Below are 25,479 nucleotides of genomic sequence, written 5' to 3' on the forward strand. Positions count from 1 at the left end.
TCGCAGACTAGAATTTATTTACATCCATCTCGTGGCTTAGCAGGACTGAATGACTGCCGGGTAGAGTTATGATTGCCAAGTCTGGTAAAAACTTCCATAAAATCTAAAGATGTGGACACTTCATAGTTTACAGTGTAAGAGAACTTAAAAAGTATGAAAATGATTATTTAATGATACATGTATGGTCAGAGCTGCATTCTGATGAATTTAGGCTTGTTAAATTTCATTAAGAAGCCAGTAACTGATATATAAAACTTCAGACCTGACAAATTTTTTGCTCAGGTTATAAAATTTTCAGATTAATTTTGCCTATAGTCCATTCCTTAACACACCAGTAAGACCAGTGGTGTGAAGGTAAATGAGTAAACAAAGCAGAATGCATTTTATAACTCCAAATCAAAATTAGATTATTTGTCAAACTGATTAAGAGCACCAAGTGAGTGAGTGGTCGTGGTCGGTCATTTCACTGGCAAGAAGTGGATTGGATGCTGTTTGTGTCCTAAGTGGTGTCATGTGAAGTGTGCTCATTAGTCCGGAATTAAGCAGGATAATATACCTAAACTTAATTGGATTTGCACCCCATGCCTCCATAAAGCATCTCTGGCTACCAATATTGTGGAGAAATTGGATGAATTCAAGCAAGAATTAGGTATCTAAAGAAATATCTGGTTAAAGATGAGGTTGAATCAAGGGCTGATAAGATGCAAGGAGCTGGGATCAGTTGTTGATGTGCTTTGTGCAGACCAAGCAAATCTTAGTTGGGCTGAGGTGGCAAAGAGAGACAGGAAAGTGAAGAAGTATCTCCTAGTTGTGAAAGCTTCTACCCAGGAAAAGAAGGCAACAGATATGAAGGATGAAGTCTCCCAGGCATTGAATGGCATTCAAATAAGTGATTCAAGATTCACAATTGGAATCTGTTGAGCAAATTAGTACCAAGAGTGTTGGAAAGATGAAACCAAAGATCATGATATGCAATGTGCATAAAAAGGAGAGAGACTAAGGAAAAAAATAAAGGAGACTATCTTGGACGGTAATGAGGCTAACATTGTAATTGTTGACGGCCCTGCGGAGCACTGCAGTGGAGCAGGGCTTGAAACCTCATAAACGGTAAATTTACTCGTTGTTTCATTTTTAAATAAATGAAGTGTATGTAGCTCTAAATGTGGTAGATAACTCATGTATATGGCCATGTGTCTTGCCAATCAAAACATTAATTTGTCCGTCCTCATATCTGTAAGATGGAGTTGTGAGCTATGAAGAGAAAAGCAACACCTGAAATCAGTCATGGATGGAACAAATAGACAACATGTCTAAATCATGAGGATTCCCTGAAATTGAGGTTTGTGGAAAAGCAAAACCTACGTGTAACTGCCATGTGGTATGTGCCCCTGAAAACAATGATTTATCATGAAGTATGATTATTGATTTTACTAATTTTACAATAGCAATAAAAACCTTTGTACCATTACAATGTTTCCTAAAACCATCAAACATGTTTTAAAAAATAATTATTTGAGAAATCATATGATCTAGTAAAATTTTATCACAAGACACCACTATATTCTTGATGTCTTCATAAAGTAAATTCTGCCTTACACTTCTCAGCAATCATCTTTGCAATAGACAGTGAAGATGTTGCCCCTGGAGAAGGAGCATTTCGACAATGAAGAATGCGTGAACCCAGTTTACAGTTTGTTTCTCTGTGGAAGACAAAATCATCTTCAAGTGAACCATCAACATTCATGGCTTGTGCACGCACTCCTGCTGGGCCACGAGTGATGTCTTTGGCAGTTACTTCAGGAATATACTTCTGTAGAGTTGCTACCTGAAAAAGATCAGTGAAATTAATGAAAAATGTCCATTAATAGAGGAGTTGTTTATGTGCAAAGAATTTCTTGCTACAGTCAGCAAGATAAATGATGTTTCTGATGCTGTAATCCCTATTTAGAATGACTTGGGCTGGTCATAACATGAATAGAACTGATAAAAGAATGTACACATTTAAAAAAAAAATTTAGATAAAAAAAAAAACTGCTAAAGCTTTTATGGAGAATCATTACAAATAAGGGTACTAGAAATTTTCCATAATTTAAACAGCCAAGTAACAGTATTACTGATTCAGTAATACTGTTATTTAGCTACTTGAATTATGAGGAAAAAATACCTGTACTTGTAGTTCTCAACTGCTTTAGTGTTCAGCTAGGTTGTGTTCCTCATTAAATATTTAGAAAACTAAAAAGAGCACACACGGGAATGGAGGGAAAAATGCTGGGTGTAACATAGGCAAAAATTGGTTTACTAACAGGGTGGTGGATGAGTGGAATAGGCTTAGCAGTCATGTGGTGAGTGCCAATACAATTGTCACATTCAAAAATAGACTAGATAAATTCATGGACAGCGATGTTAGGTGGGGTTAGATACACGGGAGCTTAGGGTCAAAGGAGGTGCCTCGTACAGGCCTACCGGCCTCTTGTAGACTCCTGCGTTCTTATGTTCTTATGTTAACATAGAAAGAAGGACCTGAGTATCATGGATTAGAAAGGTATTTTAGTGGCTATTTGGAGGGCAGGTCTTTTCATGCACAAAACTGATAGCAGATGGAAGCAACTTGGAGGCACATCTGACATCAGAGTTAGTTAAGGGGGCCATCCCAGTCTTTTTTTACTTTTTTTGTGCAGATCTAAAAAGCAATTTGGGAGCTCTTGGGCATTTTCAGTACCTTGATATTACAGGTGTAAATAAAAAAAAGCAACAATTTTTCATTGAGTATCATGACCATACCTATGTAAAAAAAGGGACAATTTTTCATTGAGTGCCATGACCATACCTGTAGTCTTGGAATAGCAGATCGTGTGATCTCTTTCATGCCAAAAGTGATATACTTCAGAGCCAGCTTCTGGAAGCCACGATAAGTGATGGCTTCCCACAACTCACGAAGATCAATGTCAGTCCACCTGAAAATATCGATTTTAAATGTTACAAGATTTGCAAAGTTTTTAAAAAAGTAGCTACTGTTATTTTTACTTAGAGTTATGTTTGTCTATTAAACTTATTTTTTGGCCCTGCCAAAATATTAATTCAAAACAATTCCATAAATTCAAATCACCTTACATTCTCAGGATACTTCTCTTGAATATCCCTAAATTGTTCTGTTTTACAAAAGTATTCCTCTCACCCAAACTGCATTTACCTTACTTAAATCTATTCACTCTTGTCTGACTCAACCATTTCCTGCAGGTTCTAAAGTTTAATATGTTGTTCACTACTTAACTTCAAAACTCGTTCATAACACTCACTAGACATCAGCTAAACCTTCCTTCCATTCACACTAATAATTTATTCTGTTCATATTTCAGGTGCCTCTCAAATATTTATAGTTTCAATGTCCCAGATCCTTGATGCAGACTTGCTCCACATCACTCTAGAAATTACTCTATAACTTTTTTCTGTAACTAAATTTGATGTTTAAATAACATTATTCAAAAAAACAACCAATCTAGAACACCTCAATGATATTATATAAGAAATTTTAATGTAGAATGATTGTTCTCAAAACTTAGGTGGGAGCTTTTGATATTTATGGAGGGGGTATGGGTATGAGGTGGAATAAAATATAATAATTCATTGTTATAGAATTCTAGTTTAGCCTGTTGGTTACTGTTACATTCTTTACTATGTCTGAATAATCCATGATTGACATAAAAAAATTAGAAGTGGATGATGGCAAAGGAAGTAAATATACTGTATAGACTGGTATACAATTCCATTTAAAAAAAACTGCAGTTATGCAGTGAAATATCATAAAATGTACAACATTGAGTTCTAGGGATCGAACTTGAGCCTTCTGAGCAGAAGTCAGGAGCAAACCAACCGAGCTACCAATGAGCTAAAAGGTCACCGTGCCAGGGGCCACCTCTGCAACACTACACCCAGTGCGTGGACTATGTTGATAAATTTGGGAAATCTAGGTGTTTTTATTAATGCCCTGTATGGTACTTTCAAATAGAAACACAATAACATTTAGTGTTTTCTCAATGCCAATCCATCCTCTCTACAATGAAAGCAACTGTAATTGTCTAGATTGCAAAATAGCAAAAATATAATGTTGGGAAGACTTGTAACTTTTGGTTGAGCAGAGGACAGCTATAAGCACTCCCTAAAGCTCTCTCAAGAAGGGGCTATAGCCGTCACCTGAAGCCCACAGGTTGATCAACCCACGATGGCAAATGCAGTGTTTATATACATTTGGGAAACTAAAATAATGCAATGAAAAATGCATTACAGTAAACCCTCTATAAATTGGACCTCTCTATTTCAGATATTGGATAAATTGAACACTTTCAGGGTTCCAGATACATTTAAATCATACCAAAATTTGGGTTATATGATCTCTGTCCAGACAGCATCAGGATGGATGTTGTAAATCATTCAAAGATCTGGTTTGTGGCAGAAGTGGCCCCTGGCTCGTTGACCTTCATAACTTATAGGTGGCTCAGTTGGTTTGCTGCTCTGATTCTACTCAGAAGGCCTAGGTTTGATCCACTGCACTCTGTGGTGTACATTTCATAATACAATTACTTTCTTTGCTGTGCAATTTCTGGTTTTATATCATGCATACAGAATCACCACCATCCCTCCTCTTCATATTCTCGTGGTATTGTGACTGCATTTCCAGTACCAGTTTAACACTCCATATATCCAACATGAGTATGCCTAGAACTCCATGTCCAATGAAAAGTAACAAAGTTTTAGTAATTAATGTTATTTTACAATTGCATGATACATTATTCAAGACTATAAGTAATGCCCCCCCCCCCCTTTTTTTTTTTCTTTTTTTTTTTCAGAAATGCAATGGGACTTCCTCTCCAAGAGTATTAGAAGCTATCACATGGATACTCCTTGTTTTGATAACAATCCTATATCATTCCTTCTCTTTCTCTTTAAACTTGCATTAATTTGCAATTATTTATCTCATCTCTATTCTGGGCCGAGATGCAGAGAGCCTTAGCAACCTTGCTAACCGATTAGCAACATTATTATGCGCAATAGCAATGTTTTCAGCATGCAGAGAGCTAAACGGTGACATTCTAACATGTTATCATAACTGCCGTTTGCAGTTGTTATTCTAGCAAGGTTTCATACCTTCACGTTTTTTTAACTAAAAACAGCAACTCGAGTAAAGAAAGCATATCTACATAAAACTTTGGTATGTCATACGCAAACACAAGTAAATAACAAGAGTTGGGGCAGTTTAATTAATTAATTTCTTGCCTTCCAGCAGTCATGGGAGGCAGCGGCCCAACATTGCCAGATTGTCGTACTCAGCCTCCTGTGTTTGCCATTTTCCGATGCAAAAACTGCCTCCTCGACCCCAATAACTGCCTTCATATGTAGTTATCGTTAAAATGGTTAAATATTGGTGTGTTTTTGGCAATAGTTATGGGCATGCTAAAAAACCAGTAAATCTGGCAACAGTGGGGAGGAAAAGGGGTTCATGCTTTTCCTCCACACACGCAGCTACAACTGACAGCGATTTTTGAAACTTGTGGTTTTTTGCAGGCGCCTCAGGGCACAATGTGGGGGCTGGGAGGGAGAGTGTAACACCTAAGGTAGTCAAATTCAAAACAAGCTGAAAACTACCAGAAAATAGAGACTGGTGAAAGACCGAAAATTTACCATTTTATGTGTGTGGAAGAACAACAGTTTAACCCAACCAAGTAGTATAATTTATTTCTTGTAACATAGCCCGCTGGATAGCATGAAGGAGCTTGATGGAAGAACACAAGGAAAGGGCATGACGTCACAAGTGAAGCAGTCTTTTGTCCTTCTGTGACGTCATGCCCTCTCCTTGTATTCTTCCTCCAAGAGCAAGACAATGTAAACACAGCTGGGAAGAGGCAGCCTTGCGATTGGCGCAGCTCGATATAAAACTCACTGTGATTGGTTGTTGACTCCTATGACATCAATGCAAGCCCCTGCCAATCAGTTGCCTTCCCGTCATAGCAAGGTATTAACAATGTTGCTTTGCCTCGTTTCTGCAACCTGAGTTGAGCAAGGTTGTTGAGTAACAACATTGTTAGTGTTAGCAAGGTTTTTAAGCAATGTTTTCTCTGCATCTCGCCACAGGCACTCCCTTCTTGCCTGCTCAAAGTTTCCCACTGATCTTTCCCCCCTCTCCCTAATGTATTCCTGTATCTCTCCATTTCACTGGAGGTCGTCCTCTAACATTTCCTCCCTCTGTCTCACTCACATACACCCTCTTGGTCATCTTACTCTCCTCTGTTCGCTCCATGTGACCAAACCACTTTATGGTCTGTTGCTTCACTTCCACCACTCCACACTTCTTTCCTTCACCCACATGACCCATTCCAAAATGTTCATACACCCTTTCATTACTCATTCCATCCATTCTACTCACGCCACATGCACTCCTCAAATAACTCATTTCCACTGCCTGCAATAGCAATAAATATCAATTGCATGAATATCAAAAGTTAGCGCTCTCCAACCTAACATAGGAACACAAATGCTCTAAGAATATTACTTACCTATATCCTTCTCTTTTAAGGGCAAATATTGCATTGGGACCCAGCCAGATGTCTCCATTCATTCGTGGGGTAAAGTGTACTCCCAAGAATGGGAAGCGAGGATCTGGCACCTAAAAATTAAAAAAAAATGTTTTACCATATGAAAACAAGGAAGGGGCTTTGAAGGATGAAAAGACAATTTCTTTGGTGTACAAAGAGGAGGCTAGTGCACATGCTGATTACCTGAGATCATCTTCCCAGTGGAAGAACTTCAATGACCCAAGTTCCAGTAATTATACTGTAGAATGTTGATTATCACAAAATAGGTACCAAATTGCTTTTATGCTATAGTCCGACACATCTGAACTGGCATTTCTAACGTAGACAGCCCCCTATACATTGTTGCCACATCTCTCTCTCTCTCTCTCTCTCTCTCTCTCTCTCTCTCTCTCTCTCTCTCTCTCTCTCTCTCTCTCTCTCTCTCTCTCTCTCTCTCTGTGTGTGTGTGTGTGTGAAATAAAGTAGGAATTTCCTTGAGGGTCCTGGCATTCCATAGGTACAGTCCCCATATTTTGTCAAAATTATGCCATATGGCAGACAGTGTATGGCAGATAGGGCACACACCTAAATATGGCAGAAATGCCATAATTAATGCAGGCAGCACAACTGTGGCGTGTTGGGTTGGGAGGAGCATGACCCTGACCTGAGATGACAATGCCGCGGAGACAACAATGCCAAGTGTTGTACAAATTTCTTTGTATTCACTCACAAATAGAGAAATAAAGAGAATCATTCATAAAAAAACTTTTTTTTTGTACGAGAGAGAGAGAGAGAGAGAGGGAAGGGTGTGAGGGGCGCGGTTTGGGAGGTGAGTTGGGAGACGTGACACCAATGTATGGGGAGCTACCTGCATCAGAGGCGCCATTTAAGATTTGTCGGCCTATAATGTATTTTCTAGTGTATAAGGTGAATGGCGCATGAGACAAGCTCCAAATTTCCACTCAAATTGTGGGGTTAGAGGTATGTTCTCTCTCTCTTTCATGTGTGTGTGTGTGTGAAGAGACAATTGAGGAAACAGTTCATGGGCAAAAAAAGGAAACATGAAAAAAAAGAAAGCAAGCTACTCACTGCTCCTACAAAAGAGTCGACAGGAGAAGCCGAAAGATAGGTCATTTTCGGAAGGAGAGGTGTCCTGATACCCTCCTCTTGAAAGAGTTCAAGTCGTAGGCAGGAGGTAATACAGATGAAGGAAGATTGTTCCAGAGTTTACCAGCGTGAGGGATGAAAGAGTAAAAATGCTGGTTAACTCGTGTGTAAGGGATTTGGACAGTACAGGGATGAGCTTGAGTAGAAAGTCATGTGCGGCGAGGCTGCGGGAGGGGGGGAGGCATGCAGTTATCAAGTTCAGAAGAGCAGTTCGTGTGAAAATATCGATAGAAGATAGAAAGAAAGGCAACATGGCAGCGGAATTTAACCCCTTCGCTACAGGCAGGCGAAAACGGTGCCCCGCCCCACATCCAAGGTTGCTGCTCTCGTTAAATTTCAAACGTCGCTTCTGATTATAACAAATTTTCAGCCATAAACTTAACATAATCATCATGTATTACATATAAAAATATGCAAAATTAAATGGCGCACATAAAGAAACTTAAATTATTTGATAATTTGGAGATGTATGCATAAATATACAGAGAAATTTGTGTTATTCGTAGATGACATGTGCCTGCTGAATTTTATTTCCTTATATTAGTTGTGATAAAAAAATAGATTTGTGGAGAAAAATAGAGAAAAGGGAAGGACACAGACATAAGTAAGATCATGGATAATATCCCACTGATTCACCGGCAATACGCACAGATATTACGGAGTAAATAGCTGAAAGGCCGTGTGTGTGTGTGTGTGTGTGTGTGAGAGAGAGAGAGAGAGATATTGTGGTGAGTGCCCAAAAGTTAAGGGAGATTTTAAAGATTATAAATTCGTAATAAGTTTCTCTAAATTACAGTATAGTTTATAGTAAATGTAGCTGATGAATACTGCTAATTATGATATTTTAGCTGCTTTCAGGTGATGGAGATGCTTTATTAGGTAGAATTTGTGTAAAATTGCTGTTATTTGAAGATCTAGTGCCTTTTTTCAGGGGTGTGCCCAACATCCATAGAAATTTTCTATTCACAGGGAGCTGGGGGGACAGGTGTATTTTCAATGGAAACTTTGGGGGTTGTCTTATACGTTGCTCACCTTATATACCAGAAAGTGTGGTATATGCTAATATCAGCCAAGCAAGTTCTTCACTGAATAACAGAAGTGAAGATTCAGTGAGGGTGGAGAGGAATTCAATGCAATACTGTTGAAAATTTTGTGCAATGCAGACAAGTTATCAGTCACTACTTCATCCTAGTTTTAATAAAATGTGGCTGGTGTTTCAGCACAAAGATCTCAGAATTCATATCTCTAGATACAAAATGCTTCACCTGTATATCCAAACTGTTTGTGCCATAGCAGGGGCAAACTAGAATTGGAAACATTCAAACATGCCTTAGGTGCAATGTCACTTACCGGATAAATATTTCCACGTACTAAATGAGCTTTATCTTGTTTCAGGAGAAGGTATTCCCCTCTGAAAGGTACAATTCTAGGATCTTCACTACAGCCAGACAACTTGGCCAGCTTGTCAGACTGCAGACCTCCACACGTTAGAACATACTTGCAACGCACAGACTGTAGTACAAAATTATATGTAAGAAATTGTGGCAACACCTTATTATTGGTGTCTAGTGAACTCTGCTATTAGGCAAACTTAAAAAGAGAATGATTTGCTTGTTTAGCATTCTATGACCTCCTCAGACTTCTTTCTTCTTTTAATAAAGCAAGCTTCAATTGTCACCTAATGTTTGGTAAGTCAGTATATACAGAATATTATAAAATTGAAAAATCAGTAAGTAATATACCTAATTAAAGCAACAATAAACAAAGATGATGATATAGGCTAAGAAGAATACAACAGACCAGATGGCCTACACACTGAACACTGTGTGGGGTAGCTGCACTGTACAGTGAGCACAAGTTTTTTCAAGTTACCTTGTCATCATTCTTTGTCGACTTCAATCAGGCAAATTGAATACTGTCGTTAGCAAAAATATTAATCATGTTTGCTTTTATATATACGCTGTGGTATTTTATATAAGCAGTTTGTTTGTCTGATTTAAATATACTACAAAGAATGATAAACAGGCAACTTCACAGAACTCCACTGCACAGTGAAGGTACTGGGCATTATTTCATCCTGGACTATACTGACAGCAGAAATTACCACTTACCTAAGTTGTGTCCAGAGATACTACAAAACCATTTGATTCACTCTTGAGCACTTCCCTTTGTACAAATGTTTAGTGCTATTAAAATAGAGAACATGCATTTGAATTTGAAAAGTTTAAAGTTGAGATCTACTACAGCAGTTCAAAATCCTCACAAAGTTATGCTTCTGATAGCTTACTGATTACAAAACTTAGTATGACTGCTGCATCTTTCATTACTGATATTTCTGATTTATGTTCAATGTAAAACCAGTGATGGTAGCTACATTAAGTCCTGAGCTCTTGAGACAATGAACAAGTGTGTATTCCCCTTCACATCATGATAGGCTTTTACATTACAAAAATAAAGGAAAGGATTAGGCTTACCCTCTAATAGTTTTGCCAAAATCACTTGTCAAATTCTCTTTCATGTATTGCTGTTTTAACTTCAAAGCTTTCTTTTTCAGAGGATTTCACAAATGAAAATGGTAATAAATTATTTCAATAAAAATTAAATCATAACCCTCTTATTTTTCTGTTTTCAATTTTTTTATATTTTTTTATTTATTTATTTATTTTTTTTTATGGCTGATGCAACTAATTTATATAGTTTCAATCAACATAGGAGTTCATCAAAAGGGGGCAGGAGGTAGCAAAGACCAAATTTTGGCATCAAACTTTTTGAAAAAATCATGATCAAAATACTAAACTTCCTGACAATCATAATTCTGAAAATGTTCCTGTAACTACCATGTCACTTAACTGTCCAATCACTTTTTCCTCTGTATGTCTACAGTCTACTAAACTTCTCTCCTTTCCTTGCTGTATCATATATGCTTGAGGATATCCTTAAGGTTATGAAAGGATTAAAAAAGCTGCAACTTAAGTTGTGTCTAGTCTAACGTAACTATCTTAATGGAGAGATTGGATGAATTGGAACAGACTAGGTTGGAAGTCCGTAAATAGTTTAGAAAATGTTGATAGGAAGGACTTGACAAAAGGCAGAGTTTCCCATACAAAAGTATTGATGCTTGGAATGCCCTGGAAGTGGAGATGGTGTGGGCCACAGCCACAACTTTAAGACTGAAGTTTGACAGCAGTAGATATGGAGAAAACCATACAAAATAAGCTCAATTCATGTATAATAAGACTAGCTAAACGTAACTTTGCGTGGGTATAACACAAACAATAAAATCAAGTACATTCCACCTAAGTAAAATAGATATGTCAACTTTTACATTCCCTATTATGAAACTAACCCCAACAGCCTAACATATTCAACAGTCCATGCAATCATTGTGGCATATTAACTTGTAAAAGGCACTCTTACCTTTCCATCACTGACAACTCGAACTGGATGACTCTCACTGTCATCCTCCACCAAACTGAAATCTTTAACCTCAAAGTCAAGATAGATGTTGCCACCTAGGTCACGAAAATTTTTCCCATAGTGTTCCGTTACTAGAGCCCAGTCAACAATGCCTGTATGTGGAGACCAGATAGCTTTCACTCCCTGGAAGAAAAAAGCATTGAGTTATTTTACATGAGCAGTTCCTAACAAAAGTATCAGTCAATTAAACGTCTACAATACTCTACAGACAAAATACCATTATGTAATACAGAAAGTAAAAGCTGTGAAACAAATCAATTACAGAAAAAAATAATGGTATTTTGATTAGCTTCATTATTTTATTTACCAGAGTTTCCCTAAAATCAATCATATACCCTTTAACATTTATAATGATGTGAAAACTTACATGACAGTATGGTTCATACTTTTGTATGTCATATCCTTCAATGAGCTCAACATCCGGACAATTATTTTGTTTGGCTCGTTCAAACAGGTCGTGCAACCTTCCAATTTCGCTGTCATCAACTGCTACAATAAGCTTCCCACATTTTTTGTATGGAATCCCTGCAAAGTATAGAAAAAAATCAGTCACAGCCATATCATTAAAAATAAAATGAGTGAGAAAGCAAGTGAAACATCATCCTTGATGCCTTTTCCCTGACTACTCCATCACGGTGATCATGACAAAAGACCTACTATTGGTACCACATGCAGGCAGGCTAACTATTTCTTTAACTTTATTCAAAGCTTCTTTTGGCTTTAATCAATAATGTAAGGTGTGTGTATCCCATGAGTGGGGAGGGCTTCACTCGCAACACCTCTTCTAAACAACAGCCATCAGCCACCTGCAGAATCAATTTTCTCCAAAGTTTGCTGCAGTGTTGTTTCCTTTGCTACCTTGGTTACTTTTCATGCTAATTGTTGTTCATAACTTCTTAAATGCAGTCTCAACCCCGCTAGTGGTTACTTTTCATGCTAATTGTTGTTCATAACTTCTTAAATGCAGTCTCAACCCCGCTAGTGACCAGTCTTCACTGCTAGCCCTTCTACTCAAGCTCATCCCTAAGCTGTTCAACTTGTGAATGCAAGAATTCTTCATTCTTTCATCCCTTTCACTGATAAATTTGAGAGCAAGCTGCCTTCTACAGCATTACTGCCTTTCTGCAACTTAAATAATAAATATCTAAGAAGGGAGTATACCGAGACACCAGAAACTAAATTTGAAAAGTCTTTTCAGAATACTTTCCTCTGTTCTTTCTGTAGGAGCAGTATTTTTGCAGTTATTTCATCCACACCCAAGGCTCTGCCCAATCTCATCCCTATCAAAATGTTGGTGAAGCAAATAAGTTGTGCGAGAGGCAAGCACTGACAATGAAGAAAAAATAATTGATGGGGACTTTTTAATTTCTCCTTACTGATTTCCCAGCAAAAATATTGTATCAGACATAATTATATAGTTGCCAAAACTACTAAACAGACAAACCTTCTTCCTCAAAGTATTTGTATGAAAGATGAAGTCCTTCAACGCAGAGCTTAGCTTTCAGGGATCCCGGCTTGTAGTAAATTCCAGCATGAATTACTCCACTGTTGTGTCCACTCTGGTGGAATGCTGCAAGAATATTATTCATTAAATATCTTTAAAAACAAGCTCGAATGACACTTCCTTTAACTTGATATTACCAAGAGTAGAGTAGAGTAGAGTTCTGATTTTCTATGTAAATCTATGTAAATATCCCCCCCCATGTCGGCCTGCCTTACCCACGTGTCTATGGTTCTTCTTTTTGCCTTCCCATTCTTATCAGCATTTGCTTTTCTATCAGCCCTGTAATCATCACACACTTTTATCTCCTGTGTCTCTCACTGCCACTTCCTTCACTTTATCCTAGTTTTCCTTCCTCTGTTGTTCTAGAATCTCCCTTAAATTTACATTTTCTTCAACCTGTATTTTGTCTTTACAACCTCAGTAAACTTCCTCCATATTGTCAATGTTCTTTTTTTTTTATGGCACTCTCCTCAAAGGACAACCTTATCACTTTCAAGATACTGAGGTTGTAACATACTTTTTTGAATTAAAAAAAGCCAATTTTTCACTTCATCAAAATTTAGCCAAACATCACACATCAAATGGACTTCTTTAATACCTATTTCTGAAAATGCTAGTGAGTTCTAATTGCCAACTGCTAAACATAATTACTATGAGTAAGACTGAGTGATGGACTGAGCAAACATCTGTGCTAAATATTCAGTCAATCTTTTAAATGCTTCACTGTATTAGGCTTAAACAATATACTTTGCTTAAAAGTACTGAGTCTGTTCATCACATTATGAAGGAATAATAACAGCTTGAAATGAAGAGGAAACTAAAAAGTCATGAAAATAAGACTCACTGAATGGACACCAACATCACTAACTCAGTATGACATTACCTAACTGGTTTTCTTTCTCCACGACACTAAGCTTCAGGTGGGGATGCTGCAGGGCCAACTCACGGGCTGTTGCCATCCCCACAATGCCGCCACCCACCACCACGAAGTCATACTTTGGCTCACTTCTGAAAATTGAGCAGGAAAATGATCCTGGGTGGACCTCTCATATCAGCCATCAACTTCAACCAAACAGTACTTTAAACTTTACAGCTGCTTCATTTGAGGTTACTATTTTTCCAAAACACAAGAGCAAAACACCTTTTGTGGGTAAATAGAAACAAACAAAAATATATCAACCACCCAAAGACTCACAACCTTAGTCCTTTTTAAGTGGTAATTCAAAATTGGGTTCAATGAAAACAATGAGTAGTATGCAAAGTTCTCTGCTTGGGTGATTGTTTTAGCCTGTTGTATCATCAGGCCCCACCGGGAAAAAGCCTACCGGCGCTATAGGCCGCGACGTAAAAAAAATAATAAATAAATAAAAAAAAAAAAAATTTTTCTCCTGATATATAACAATTATTTTCTACTTTTTACAGAGAAAAAATGTACTGAAAATAGTACACAATTAATACTTATCTAAAGCTACTTTTAGGGAAAGAACTCTTGAACATTTCTTGCAATTTCTGATGTAATGTCATTGTATGATAGCATTAAGTACTTCTTTCTTATTCTCTTTTATCTTATCAGATAGTAATAACTTATCACATTGATCTGTACCATGATATGTTTCAAGTACAAGCACGAGGCTGGATGATTGAACTTATTTTTTTCACTAATGAGGATATGATGGAGCTAAAAAAAATAAAAAAATAAAAAATAAAACTTCAAAGATCAAGCTGTAAAATACAATGACTGGCCTGTACTCTGAACTAAGAGTGATATGAAATTAATGGGGAGGGTTATATCCACCTTCTTTCCTGTGAACACAGGAATAAAACAGGGCTGTGTCTTGCTTGCCTCATCATTTTCAAACATTTGTAGGGATTGGGTATTTGTCAAACATTTGTAGGGATTGGGTATTTGACAGAGTTGTGAACCAAAGTTATTGTAGGGCACTTAAGGGTAATTCCAGGGTCACTGACTTTGTTTCTGACACTGATGCAGTACATCACTGTCCCTAGATTTTCTGTTGGTGGCTCTTGTGATTGACTACTATTACCAAAGAAATAGTTACTATCATACAGTAATAATCACATGCAGTGCAGGAGCCATTTTTAAGAAAGTCAGGATGTATAATTGTACAGATTACCCCAAAAAATTAGTAGAGCTTGCTGCTTGTGAAAACTGGCAAAGACAAAAAATGTAGGGAGCTCACATAACTCTATACCAGGGACATATTTATGGATGGAGAAAGGTTATGGGGGATAAAATCCTCACAGTATTAATTGATCTAGGATGCATTTTGGCATGATTCATAAGTAGCCCGTAACTGGTCAACACTGTCCAAAACGAGCCCAATCCACCAGTCCCTTAACTCACCCTCCCACTAATTACCAGTCCAATAACCAACCCTCTCACTCTTTCCTAGTCTACTCACTAATTTCCCCTATCTACCAGTCTATCAGTAGGGCCACAAAATATGTCAGTCGTTATCATGTATCAATGTTGATCAGTTATGTTTATTTTAATGTCATATTCGTCCCTAGCATCAGATGACGTCCATTTATGTTAAACTAGCTTCCATTTCTCCAGCAAGCCCAATTCCTCATATGTCCATATGACCTCTGCATGGAAGCTAGTTTAACATAAATAAATATCATCTGATGCTAGGGAATTTTGATGACATTCAAATGAACACAACTGATCAAAACTGATACATAATAATGACATGAATTTTCAGACCTTACATGCATACCCTCCAGCACTCCCCTATCCACCAGTCCATCCATCACCCAGTACCATAGTTTCAACACACAATAACATGTTTACCAAAATCCTCAAATCACTTTCTAAATCCAGCCTTGCCCTTGACTGTGGGAGGTGATCAGCCTAAAAAATATAAAAAATAAGAAGACCCTTTGCCTTCAGCATGTTCCCATTAATGAAATGATGATCTGATTGCTTTAGTCAATTAAACAGATGAATTATGTAATTACAGGTACACTAAGGATATACTCCAAGGGTGTGACAGCTCTTATCTTTTTACTCCAAACTGAAATATGACAAGTCCATTCATCTAGGTGCTGAAGGTTAAGGTTAATAAAGGACCTCACTGGAAGTAAAATTAACATATATCTAATTGTTATCCTTGCTTATAGCTATTTATGTGCACACTATCACATGTATGAGTCACAATCACTATAAAGCCCAACCAGCCCCTGACAGCCCTTGCATAGCTACTGGACAAGTGTTCTCCAGTCTTTACTCGATCAATGACCCCAATTACCTCATGAAATTGCCCTCAAATGGTTTCATCATCCAACCTGCAATTAACTTAAGATTATCAAGAGAGATTATTATCAGAGTGAGAAGACCCTGGTATACGAAATTGCATACTGGACACTCCCTAAAGGTCTCAAGCTTAAAAGGAAAAATACGATGCTTTCACCAGTTCAACCTCGCCTTGAGTGTTATCCCAATTAGCCTACATACTAGCTAACCACTCGATGCTTGCGTAACACGGCGCGACACTGAAGGCTAACAACTTATGGGACTTACCTCACAACTGACTTGTTGTGTATATATATGTATATTGCAATCAGTCACTTTTGTCACCGAGATGAAGCCATGTCACCCTTGGGTCCACCACGCAGAAGGTAACCAGTGCCAAATGAGTACGTGACCTTCAAGCGCCTTCAAGCATTCACCTCCGGCTCTCACAAGGGTCTGGCCGTGCACTAAGCGGATAATGGAACACTCACTCATTGTCGGTGGAGTATCCTCGGCACAGGGAGGCTGCCGTGCCCACAGGAGGCTTATGCAAGTGAGCGACACACCCACGGAGCGCCGCGGGTACCCTCTGCAGCAGCGCGAGTGTCATGACGATCTGCCAGACGTACGCGGTGGGGCTGCCTTTTGGGGGGCCTCTCGCGGTCACAGCAGTTGCCAGATCATGGGTTACGTAGAATTTATATTGCCTGAAGATAGAGAAAATAGGCAACTTATAATTGAACAATAAAAGACAGGGCTTACAGAACTCTCTCAGACCTATGAACAGCTCTTACTTATAAACGAAGGAATGAAAAATCTTATGTGCCAGTAAATTAATGTTCCTTTTATATATTCCCATGCCTCTCCTGTCCCATGTAAACAATTCCCACCCTCTCCTCCGAGGATTCTAAAGTATAATTCTCTAGACTCCTTCCTTTCCTCTGTGGTGTAGCGGTTAGCACGCCTAGCTATATAGATCCATGAGCCCGGTTCGATCATAGTCAGGGATTATATATGGAACTAGTCTAGGCAGTCGGCACGCAGCTCACCCTGTTCTTCGTTCTCCTTTTCCGGCTACCTGGATATATCTGGCTTATTTCTGGGTCCATGGGTAAACCCGAAGATTGATTGATAGTTTATTGTTGCAGGTAAACAACAAGGGAGAATAAACTGTACCTATACCTACCTAGCAACCGCGGGTGTCACACTTGCTCAGATGCTAATGAGGTGGAGATGATCACCAAGGCCACGCGCGTGCACTCAACCTATACAAATCTTCTCAAATATATCACAAGAATATAGTGTATTTGTATATTCGTAAGCTCTGAGAAGTTTCATGACTATTGATCTTATATCCATCGTCCTCTTGACAATAGTGTGCGCACATGCAATCTGCGGGGCATGACTTCACACTTTCAAAATGTCATATATTATTTGTGGAGGTCGTGACAGGGAATATTCTTACGACCTCGCACTGGCTCGCAGGTGTTACCGGCCAACGTGTCGTACCGCGCGCCTGTCATTCTTCTTAATGGCTCGGCGAGGGGAGGAACCACGGACCAATGCACGTGTCCTGACTGTGCGTGTCCTTGATGGGGAGCAGCGCCAAGCAGAACTATGAAAAAGAAAAAGAAATGATGCCACATGATGGGGTGGAGAAAAGACACAACGATTAAAATTGGTTACTGACGCATTCACATCTAACTTATACTTAATTCCTATACATTACGAAATAGCTACATTTTTATTTTCATACATATCTTCCACTAACCTTTAAACCCTCCATTAAACCGCAGGAAGGAGTGCAAAGATCAAAACCAAATAATAACTGCAAAAGGGATAAAATGTCTAGGACTGCATGTGTTATTAATGCGCCCAAACCTCGTTTCCTACCTTACTATAAGTAGGCTACTCTTCTATTGTCTTCTCATTTACTAGCCTTCATACCCCCTGGGAAACCGTAGGAGGGTGTGAAAAGATCAAAACTATATAAGAACTACAGAAAGGAGAAGGTATAAAAATAATGGTTGAGATTATAATTGTTTGTTAACGCGCCCATATATCTCGCTTCCTACCTCACAAAGTACTCTCCTTTCGTCATGCCTTCTACTAACCCTCAAAACTTTCCGATAAACCACAGGAAAGAGTGCAAGGATTAAAACTAAATGAGAATTGCTAAAGGGAGAAGGTATAAAAGTTAAAAGTGGTTATTAACGCGCCCGTACCTCGCTTCCTACCTCTCAAAGTACTCTCCTATTGTCATGTCTTTTATAACCTCAAACCTCCCGGGAAACCGTACGTAGGAAAGAGTGCAAGGATCAAAACTAAATAAGCACTCCAGAAGTGATAAAATAGTTAAGACTGGTTATCAACGCGCCCATATCTCGATTCCTGTCTTGCAAAGCACTCGTGTTGTTATGTCTTTCACTAACACTCAAACCTCCTAGAAAAGCGTAGGAAAAAGTGTAATAGTCATATATAAGAACTGGAGTAGTGTAAAGTTATGAAAGGGGTTCTGGGGGAGAGTAGGACTTGAGAAACAAACAAAAGGGAGGAACAAGGAACCGGCCGGAATAAAGGGGTGGGAAAGGTGTGCGGTCACAAGTTGGAAGCAGGCACGTTTGTCTCCTTGCAGAAGAGATGGCGGAAATTTGACTTGCTGATTTGCACGTAGTCCAGACAATACAAGAAAGTAAATGAAGTCTGTGATAATGGTGTATGGAGGTGTACTAGGAACCAGTGAATTGGGTACTTTCCTTTTTTTCTTTTAACTATAGTAGGACTTGTAATATTCTTCCTCTTCTCTTAACTTTTTCGTTTTTACTTTTAAACAACCAACGCAGATTCATTCAACACTACCATATTATTGCTCCCAATACTTATTCACTAGTGATGCAGTAGTAAATTTGCAGGCTAAAAGAGGCACAAAATCAATAATAAATACTTAAGAAGTTATACACGTGAACGTGTAAAGTTATCTGCCAGCAGCCCCATCGTTAAAAAATTATATTTATCATTAAAAATAATTCTTATAGTACTTTCTAGATTTTCCCCATAACCAACATTACTCTTAAGATGACCACATATGCAGAAGTTTAACAGTGAAATTACAGATGCTAACAGTAGGATGACTTGAAAATTGATGGCTGACATGCATCTATTTTCTAAAACAAATTTTATTGAAATAATATGAGGCCTTTGTTAGTATGGCATGACTGCTAAAACAAATTCACACAAGAAACACATATGAAGGGAAAAAAACAGGATATAAATAAATGCCCAATATTTTCTTATATAATTGAAAAAATATAATATCTCTGATGATTACAACAATTTTCTGATACCTTTTCAATTGCCAGACTAGTGTAATTTCTAGTAGGCTAATTTCACCTCATTCAATGGCAATACAAAAAGTATATCTGGCTCAGAATAATGTTCACATGTAAAACTTCTCTTTTGCATTGTCATAAAACTTTAGAAATTTTGTCATCTAAATTAACATTTTTCTTTTAAAACATTTTACAGAAATTAAAGCATAAGCAGATTTCCAAAGAAAAGGAGCAGGTAGAGGAGAATGGGCAGGCAAGTGGGAAGCTTCATGAGGACTAGAGGAGAAAGTGTGAGAAGGATTAGTTAGCTTGGGTTATATTAGACAGATTTACGAGTTATGATAACACAGAATTATAAATTTGTAAATAGGGTGTTTGGGAATTAAATAAAAAGGTACAGGTGGCAGGAGGATAAATGATTAGATGAATGCAGATGAGTAAGGAATACATGGAAAAAAAGTGGAAAGGTGGTAAGTACAAATGTATACTCTCGTATAGAGTATAGATAATGCAGAATTATAAATTTGTAAATAGGGTGTTTGGGAATTAAATAAAAAGGTACAGGTGGCAGTTGGATAAATGATTCGATGAATGCACATGAGTAAGGAATACATGGAAAAAAAATGGAAAGGTGGTAAGTACAAATGTATACTCTCGTATAGAGTATACAAACAGAAAGAACTAGAGATTTAAGTCATGACCATTCCATCAAGTGGGGTTCCCATAAGGAACAGGGCAACAGTATAGTATAGATCTTTTATAATTATATATGAATTAATAAAATTAAAAGTAACCGTAAATAATTATATCACAATAATCACTTTATCTGCTGCATTATTGCTGTCTACTATCTGATGAAATTTGTATTCAGTACAAATCTGCATCTGATTAATAAAAAGTTAAATTATTCACCTTATCAATTAAGTGAAATGTATGGTGACTGAAAATAAGACTAATGAATTCAAAGAAAATGAAATATAAAAACTTGTTTATTTTGATGATGGGAATGATATCTATTACACAGTGGTCCACTTCCCTCAATAACTCTGGGAACCCATTGTACAAGTTACTTAAGTTTCTTCACAGTGTTATGAAACTTTGTATTCTTCTGAATAGATTCTTCTGTACTTGTCTTCACTAACCGGTATAATCTTATGTTCATCACACCACGGTATATAAAAGTCTCTGAACATTTTCTTTAATGTCATGTTCCGATTGATGTACATCTCTATGTGTCGTCGAGCTGCTTGGAGTGACTGTTCCGAGTACTTGTTTGGCCGGTTATTGTGCTTCCCTCGCTGGTCAGGCTTTGGAAGCAAATTACCTGCTTTCATTTGCTTCATTAGGTTACCAATCCTGCCTCGGCTATTTTGTAGTCCATGAACACCCATAAACATTTCCTTGCACACCTCAACATGTTTTCCACGAACTTTACACCAGTATGTGAATGTATATGTTCTTCGATTTGATCCTTTCACATAATGCCGACTCACAGGTTTGATTGAGATATTTCCATATAAGTACACATTTTGCTCATCAAAATTACCCATATCCCAGAATGCTGAAAAAATTTCTTTAGCTCCAATTTCAATTTTAGACCAGCACTTTTTTTTACAGTTACAAGGTGGACCCATTGCTCTGCCTCGGATCTCCTTGCCTGTTGCGCGTGAGACATATGGACGGCCTTGGTCTCTGAAGTATTTCTGATGAGTTTTTTTGTGCAAATCATTAGGAACAGTTTCCTTCTCACGTTGAATTCTCGGCACCTGAAAATAAGACAAATGCACTTCAGTTAGGCACCCAGGGCTAAGACAATTAATTATTCACACACACACATAAGCAAGTTACACAGGCTCCTAAAGTATCTGAAATAGCACCTGGTTAGTAACAAAAAAACAACTGATAAACAAGTCAGGGGTAAGGACCCAAGTATATATACTTATTTAAGTGCTGTTACCTGGAGCAATGCTCTTTTAAAATATTTTTGGTAATGTTTTGCAACATGAGTATGAAGCATTCCAATAAGGCTGCAGTGACCACTTTCATATTTATGGTTTCCTCTTATAGGTACTATCTCATCTCGTTCCTTTGCTAAATATGGTCTTTGGTTATTTGTATTCTGTATGATGAGGATAAAAATGTTATTTATATAGGGAACAATTTGTAAGTGTACAAGGAAAAGAGATTGGTTAGGGAAAGTAAAAAGAGAGTGGATGAGGATTTGGGTAGGAAAATTTCAGCAAAATACCAGAACAAAAAACTTTTCTGGAAAGAAGTTAAAAGAGAAATGGGAGGAGAAAAAATGACATTTGAACACGAAGAGAAAAGATGGGGTGCTTGTGAGAGGGAATGAGAAGATAAGGGAGGTATGGAAGCAGCACTTTGAAACTGTAATGAATGAGAGTGTGGGAGGGAAAGCAAAAGTGACTAGTGTAGGAATGAAGATCAATGTAGGGTGGCCAGGTCCACAGGGGAGGGTGGAGAGAGGTGAGATAGAGGAGGCAATGAAGAAGTTAAAACTGAAACATTCAGGGTAAGTAACAAGCTCTAATGTGTTTCGTATAGGTAGTGTTTACGAGTGAGTTTTGAAGGATAGGATTATGTAGGCAACATTGTAAAACACATATCAGCTGCAACTTGATCTTTCTTCTCACTGGAATGCAATCCTTCTCACTTAAGATCCATTTTGGACTTTTAATACAGAGAATCACTTGGTTTTCTTAATTCTGTGTCTGACATTTAGCTTACATCTTCATCTGTTGGATTTTGAGGTGGGTGATGATGCTGGTGAAGGTGATGGAGGTGCTGAGTGTGTTGCTGCTGCTGTGGATGGAGAATATGTTGGTGTTGGATTTGCTGTTGGTGCTGATGCTGTTGGGAATTAGGATCCAGCCAGACAGGACTAGTCTGAGTTCCATCTGCTCTTGGCCCGTACTGTGGGATCTGGACACAATACGGGCCATATGGTCCTCCCGTCTGACCTCCATAATGGGGCATTCCTCCCATGGTAGTATACCCTGAAAGATATAGAAAGGAATATATATATATATATATATATATATATATATATATATATATATATATATATATATATATATATATATATATATATATATATATATATATATATATAACACAAGTCTACAAATTTTCCTACTCATAAGTTCCTTCACCTCTTCTAGCTTCTCCCCTTCCAAGACTACCCAATACCTCATATCTTGCTAAAACTAGTTTGCTAACTAGTTAAGCAACACAATCACTTTATAATAATTAATTGTTATACTTCATAATGGATATACTGGTCCTCACATATATTCTGTACCATGTCAACCTGCTAATACCAAGGCACCTTATATACTGATTTCAAACCAACTTTTACAGTAGTGCCAAAGTACTACTAATTGTTCTGCTCTGATCTTTAAACGCCTTCATATTAGAAGATTCCTTTTCAAAGAATCTTCATCTGTTCACATTCAACTGCTTCTTCATTCTTTCTATCTCCCCTTGCCACATTTCCATTTATAAACTCATTTATTCCTCTATGGGTGTATATACAACTTGGCATCCTTCTGGCCACTTTCATAATCCCCCCAAACCTACAGTATTGATAGCTAGACTTTGATATTTCTTTATTTTGTTAAATATCTACTCTTGCCAACTATCAGCTATGTAACCTACTGGTAACCATTTATCCATGTCCATTTCTAACAATCACACAAAAAAAATCCTTTATATTTGAACTCTTTACTTCAGTCTAAAACATTATTTTTCAAGAAAACAATTTCCTCTCTTTGCAAAAGATTAATATGATACCACTGGCCTCCCACCTTGCATGTTGTGATGCTGGTGTGTCGGGTGTGCTGGCCCCGCTTGTTCCAGGATGTGGGGCCTAGGCAGCACTTCCGACAAGGGATCTACTGTCTCTATGTCAACATCCAAATTTTCATCTTCCTTCAGCTCCACTTCTGGCACTAAAGCTTCACTACGTGGCACTGTTGAGCTGCCATGACTGCTGCCACTGCTTTCACTGTCACTTCCTCCTTCACTGCCCTCACTCTCACTCTCACTGTTGTCCTTTCCATCATACCCTTGGCTTACCCCTTTACTCTTTTTATCTTTGACAACAGGTTCATTGGCAACTTCCCGTTTAATTTGTACATTTTCTGAATTGTCAGGTTTTCCAAATTTGCTCTGAATAAATATATTCATAGCCTCAAACCTGTTTCCTTTGGCAATCAAGTCCTTTATGTATTGCTTGTCTAGTTCAGCCATTTTTCCTTTCTGTTTCTTGAATGTATTTCACGTCTTAGTTATTTCAAAATTTTAAAGTATCTGAAAATATATAAAAAGATGATTAGTGCATCATACAACTTCACATTATTCAAGATAGTTATACTGTATATGAATATCTTCTCATCTAGTAGGTATGCACATTATAAAAATATGACATTATGAAAGTTGCAAAACTATAACATATTTCCTGTTTTTTTGCTTAGGGGTACATGGATACATGTGGTTATGAAAATTATTTGAATCTAGCAATGAACTGAACTTTCCATACCATAACCAATAAAACAAATAAATAGGCAACAGTGTGCTCACATGACTTGACAGATGTCCCAAGTTTTCAGTGTGGAAGTTCGAACCATTAACATCTGACAGCTTAGGCCCTCTGTTACATTTTCACATTGTCTCTTCTTCTATTTTCCACAAAGAAATAAACCATAATTCTATATACCTGGTATGGTATGAAATATAATCCAGGGATGTGTCGGCTGAGTGATCAGCACACGGATGTGGTGATCCTGAGGACCTGGGTTCAAGACACATCGCAAGACGCAAACACTTTTCAACCATCGCCGAGTGGCAGAAGATTACTCACATGCTGTCGTGATCATCAGTCAACCCTAAACTTCATTGATTTTGGCATGGGCATGGGCTAAGCAAGTCATATATCATGACAGCCACCATAATTAAGACTAGAACATGCCACTAATGAGCTAGGGCCATCCATTGGGACCCATAAATGTGCCTAATAGTGCTGTGGGCTAAAAAAAAAAGAAGAAAAAAAAAACTCTTATAGAATGCAAATTTTTGTCTTGTCTGCACTTTTTAACTCTGAGGCACACATATGCCTAGAGTTAAAGAAAGGCCTCAGGAACGGTTAAATTCTACCACCACCCCTTCTTAATTCATGCCTTTTAAACAGGGGCATGGTATGTGGCACAAAAAGTAAAGACATGAGTATTGGAGATGAGCCACCTGATAAGACTTGGTAGGCTGACAAGACAGGATGAAAAGGTCATTGAAGTCTGTATGGCCATGGCATACCTAACCAACAGCAAATGGTGATGAATTGATGAAGTAGTGCACTGTGGTGGCTTGGGCATGAGAAGGATTCATTATGTTAGCTTCATGAAAAATAAATATGAAATTGACAATGGAATGTGTGAGGGATAATAATAGTTTAAATGAGGCCTACTATATATCTGATAACAAAAATGCATACCTTACTCTCACTCTAGCAAATACATGCCCCTCAAAAGAAAATATCCCCCCACACAAACTCAAAGTTTCAATGGTGTGAGAACTTAATAAGATAATAGGAAAGGTTTGACTGTCAGGAGGAATACCTTCCCAGTAAATAGGTTAGTGTCATCTCTGAAAAAAAACTTATCCCAGAGTAGGCAACTGATGTTAAAATTATGTTAGGCCTTTGGTTATGTTGTAGCTGAGGTTAGGTGGTGGAGTGGAGTGAACACAGATGGCATTGTGATAAATCTGATAAGAATAAAATAAAAGACAAGGCTGGAAGGACACCATACATGCATATAAATCAAGTCAGTAACCTCGGGCAACATACAAATTACATTAGGCTGGTGATGCTTTAGCTAGACAGTGAATGACCAAGGGAAGGTTTCGCGGTATATAAAATCAAACAAGAACTCCACCACCAATAAAGGACAGGGGCACAAGAACACCGTGGACTGGCAAGTAAATCTGTGGTGCCTCACTCGTCTTCTGTCAGTGGGCCCAGGGGGAGGCATGGTCACACGGGAGGCTATTACAACAGATGCTTCCACCTCGCCCTCCCCCAAGTTACTGAGGCTTGGGACTGCTATAGACGCCTCGGCCTCACTCCTGGCGCTGATGAACCCCCCGAGGCACCCCGCTACCCCT

General features: G+C 38.1%; 1 protein-coding gene and 1 long non-coding RNA gene across 9 annotated transcripts; both read right to left on the reverse strand.

The window, feature by feature from the left end:
• LOC127004105 (L-2-hydroxyglutarate dehydrogenase, mitochondrial-like) lies at positions 1-25,467 on the reverse strand. 8 transcript variants are annotated; one of them, XM_050871472.1, is made up of 11 exons: positions 25,314-25,348; positions 17,463-17,585; positions 16,462-16,677; positions 13,598-13,722; positions 12,655-12,780; positions 11,578-11,735; positions 11,151-11,333; positions 9,084-9,245; positions 6,549-6,658; positions 2,828-2,954; positions 1-1,825 (listed from the first exon to the last, which is right to left on the reverse strand). In XM_050871472.1, the coding sequence occupies exons 3-11, from the start codon at positions 16,578-16,580 to the stop codon at positions 1,574-1,576; spliced, it is 1,362 nt and encodes a 453-aa protein (XP_050727429.1). In that variant the 5' UTR covers positions 16,581-16,677; positions 17,463-17,585; positions 25,314-25,348; the 3' UTR covers positions 1-1,573. The 8 variants fall into 8 exon arrangements, with proteins under 8 accessions (XP_050727429.1, XP_050727422.1, XP_050727428.1 ...); XM_050871465.1 differs by lacking the exon at positions 25,314-25,348 and having other exon boundaries at positions 17,480-17,508; XM_050871471.1 differs by lacking the exons at positions 16,462-16,677; positions 17,463-17,585; positions 25,314-25,348 and adding an exon at positions 16,259-16,406.
• Positions 10,422-11,144, reverse strand: LOC127004109 (uncharacterized). Its single transcript, XR_007757629.1, has 2 exons — positions 10,571-11,144; positions 10,422-10,529 (listed from the first exon to the last, which is right to left on the reverse strand). It is a non-coding gene; the product is annotated as an uncharacterized LOC127004109 (long non-coding RNA).
• Positions 25,468-25,479: the final 12 nt, after the last annotated feature.

This window comes from Eriocheir sinensis, chromosome 27, assembly GCF_024679095.1.
Source record: "Eriocheir sinensis breed Jianghai 21 chromosome 27, ASM2467909v1, whole genome shotgun sequence".
Classification (NCBI taxonomy): Eukaryota; Metazoa; Arthropoda; class Malacostraca; order Decapoda; family Varunidae; genus Eriocheir; species Eriocheir sinensis.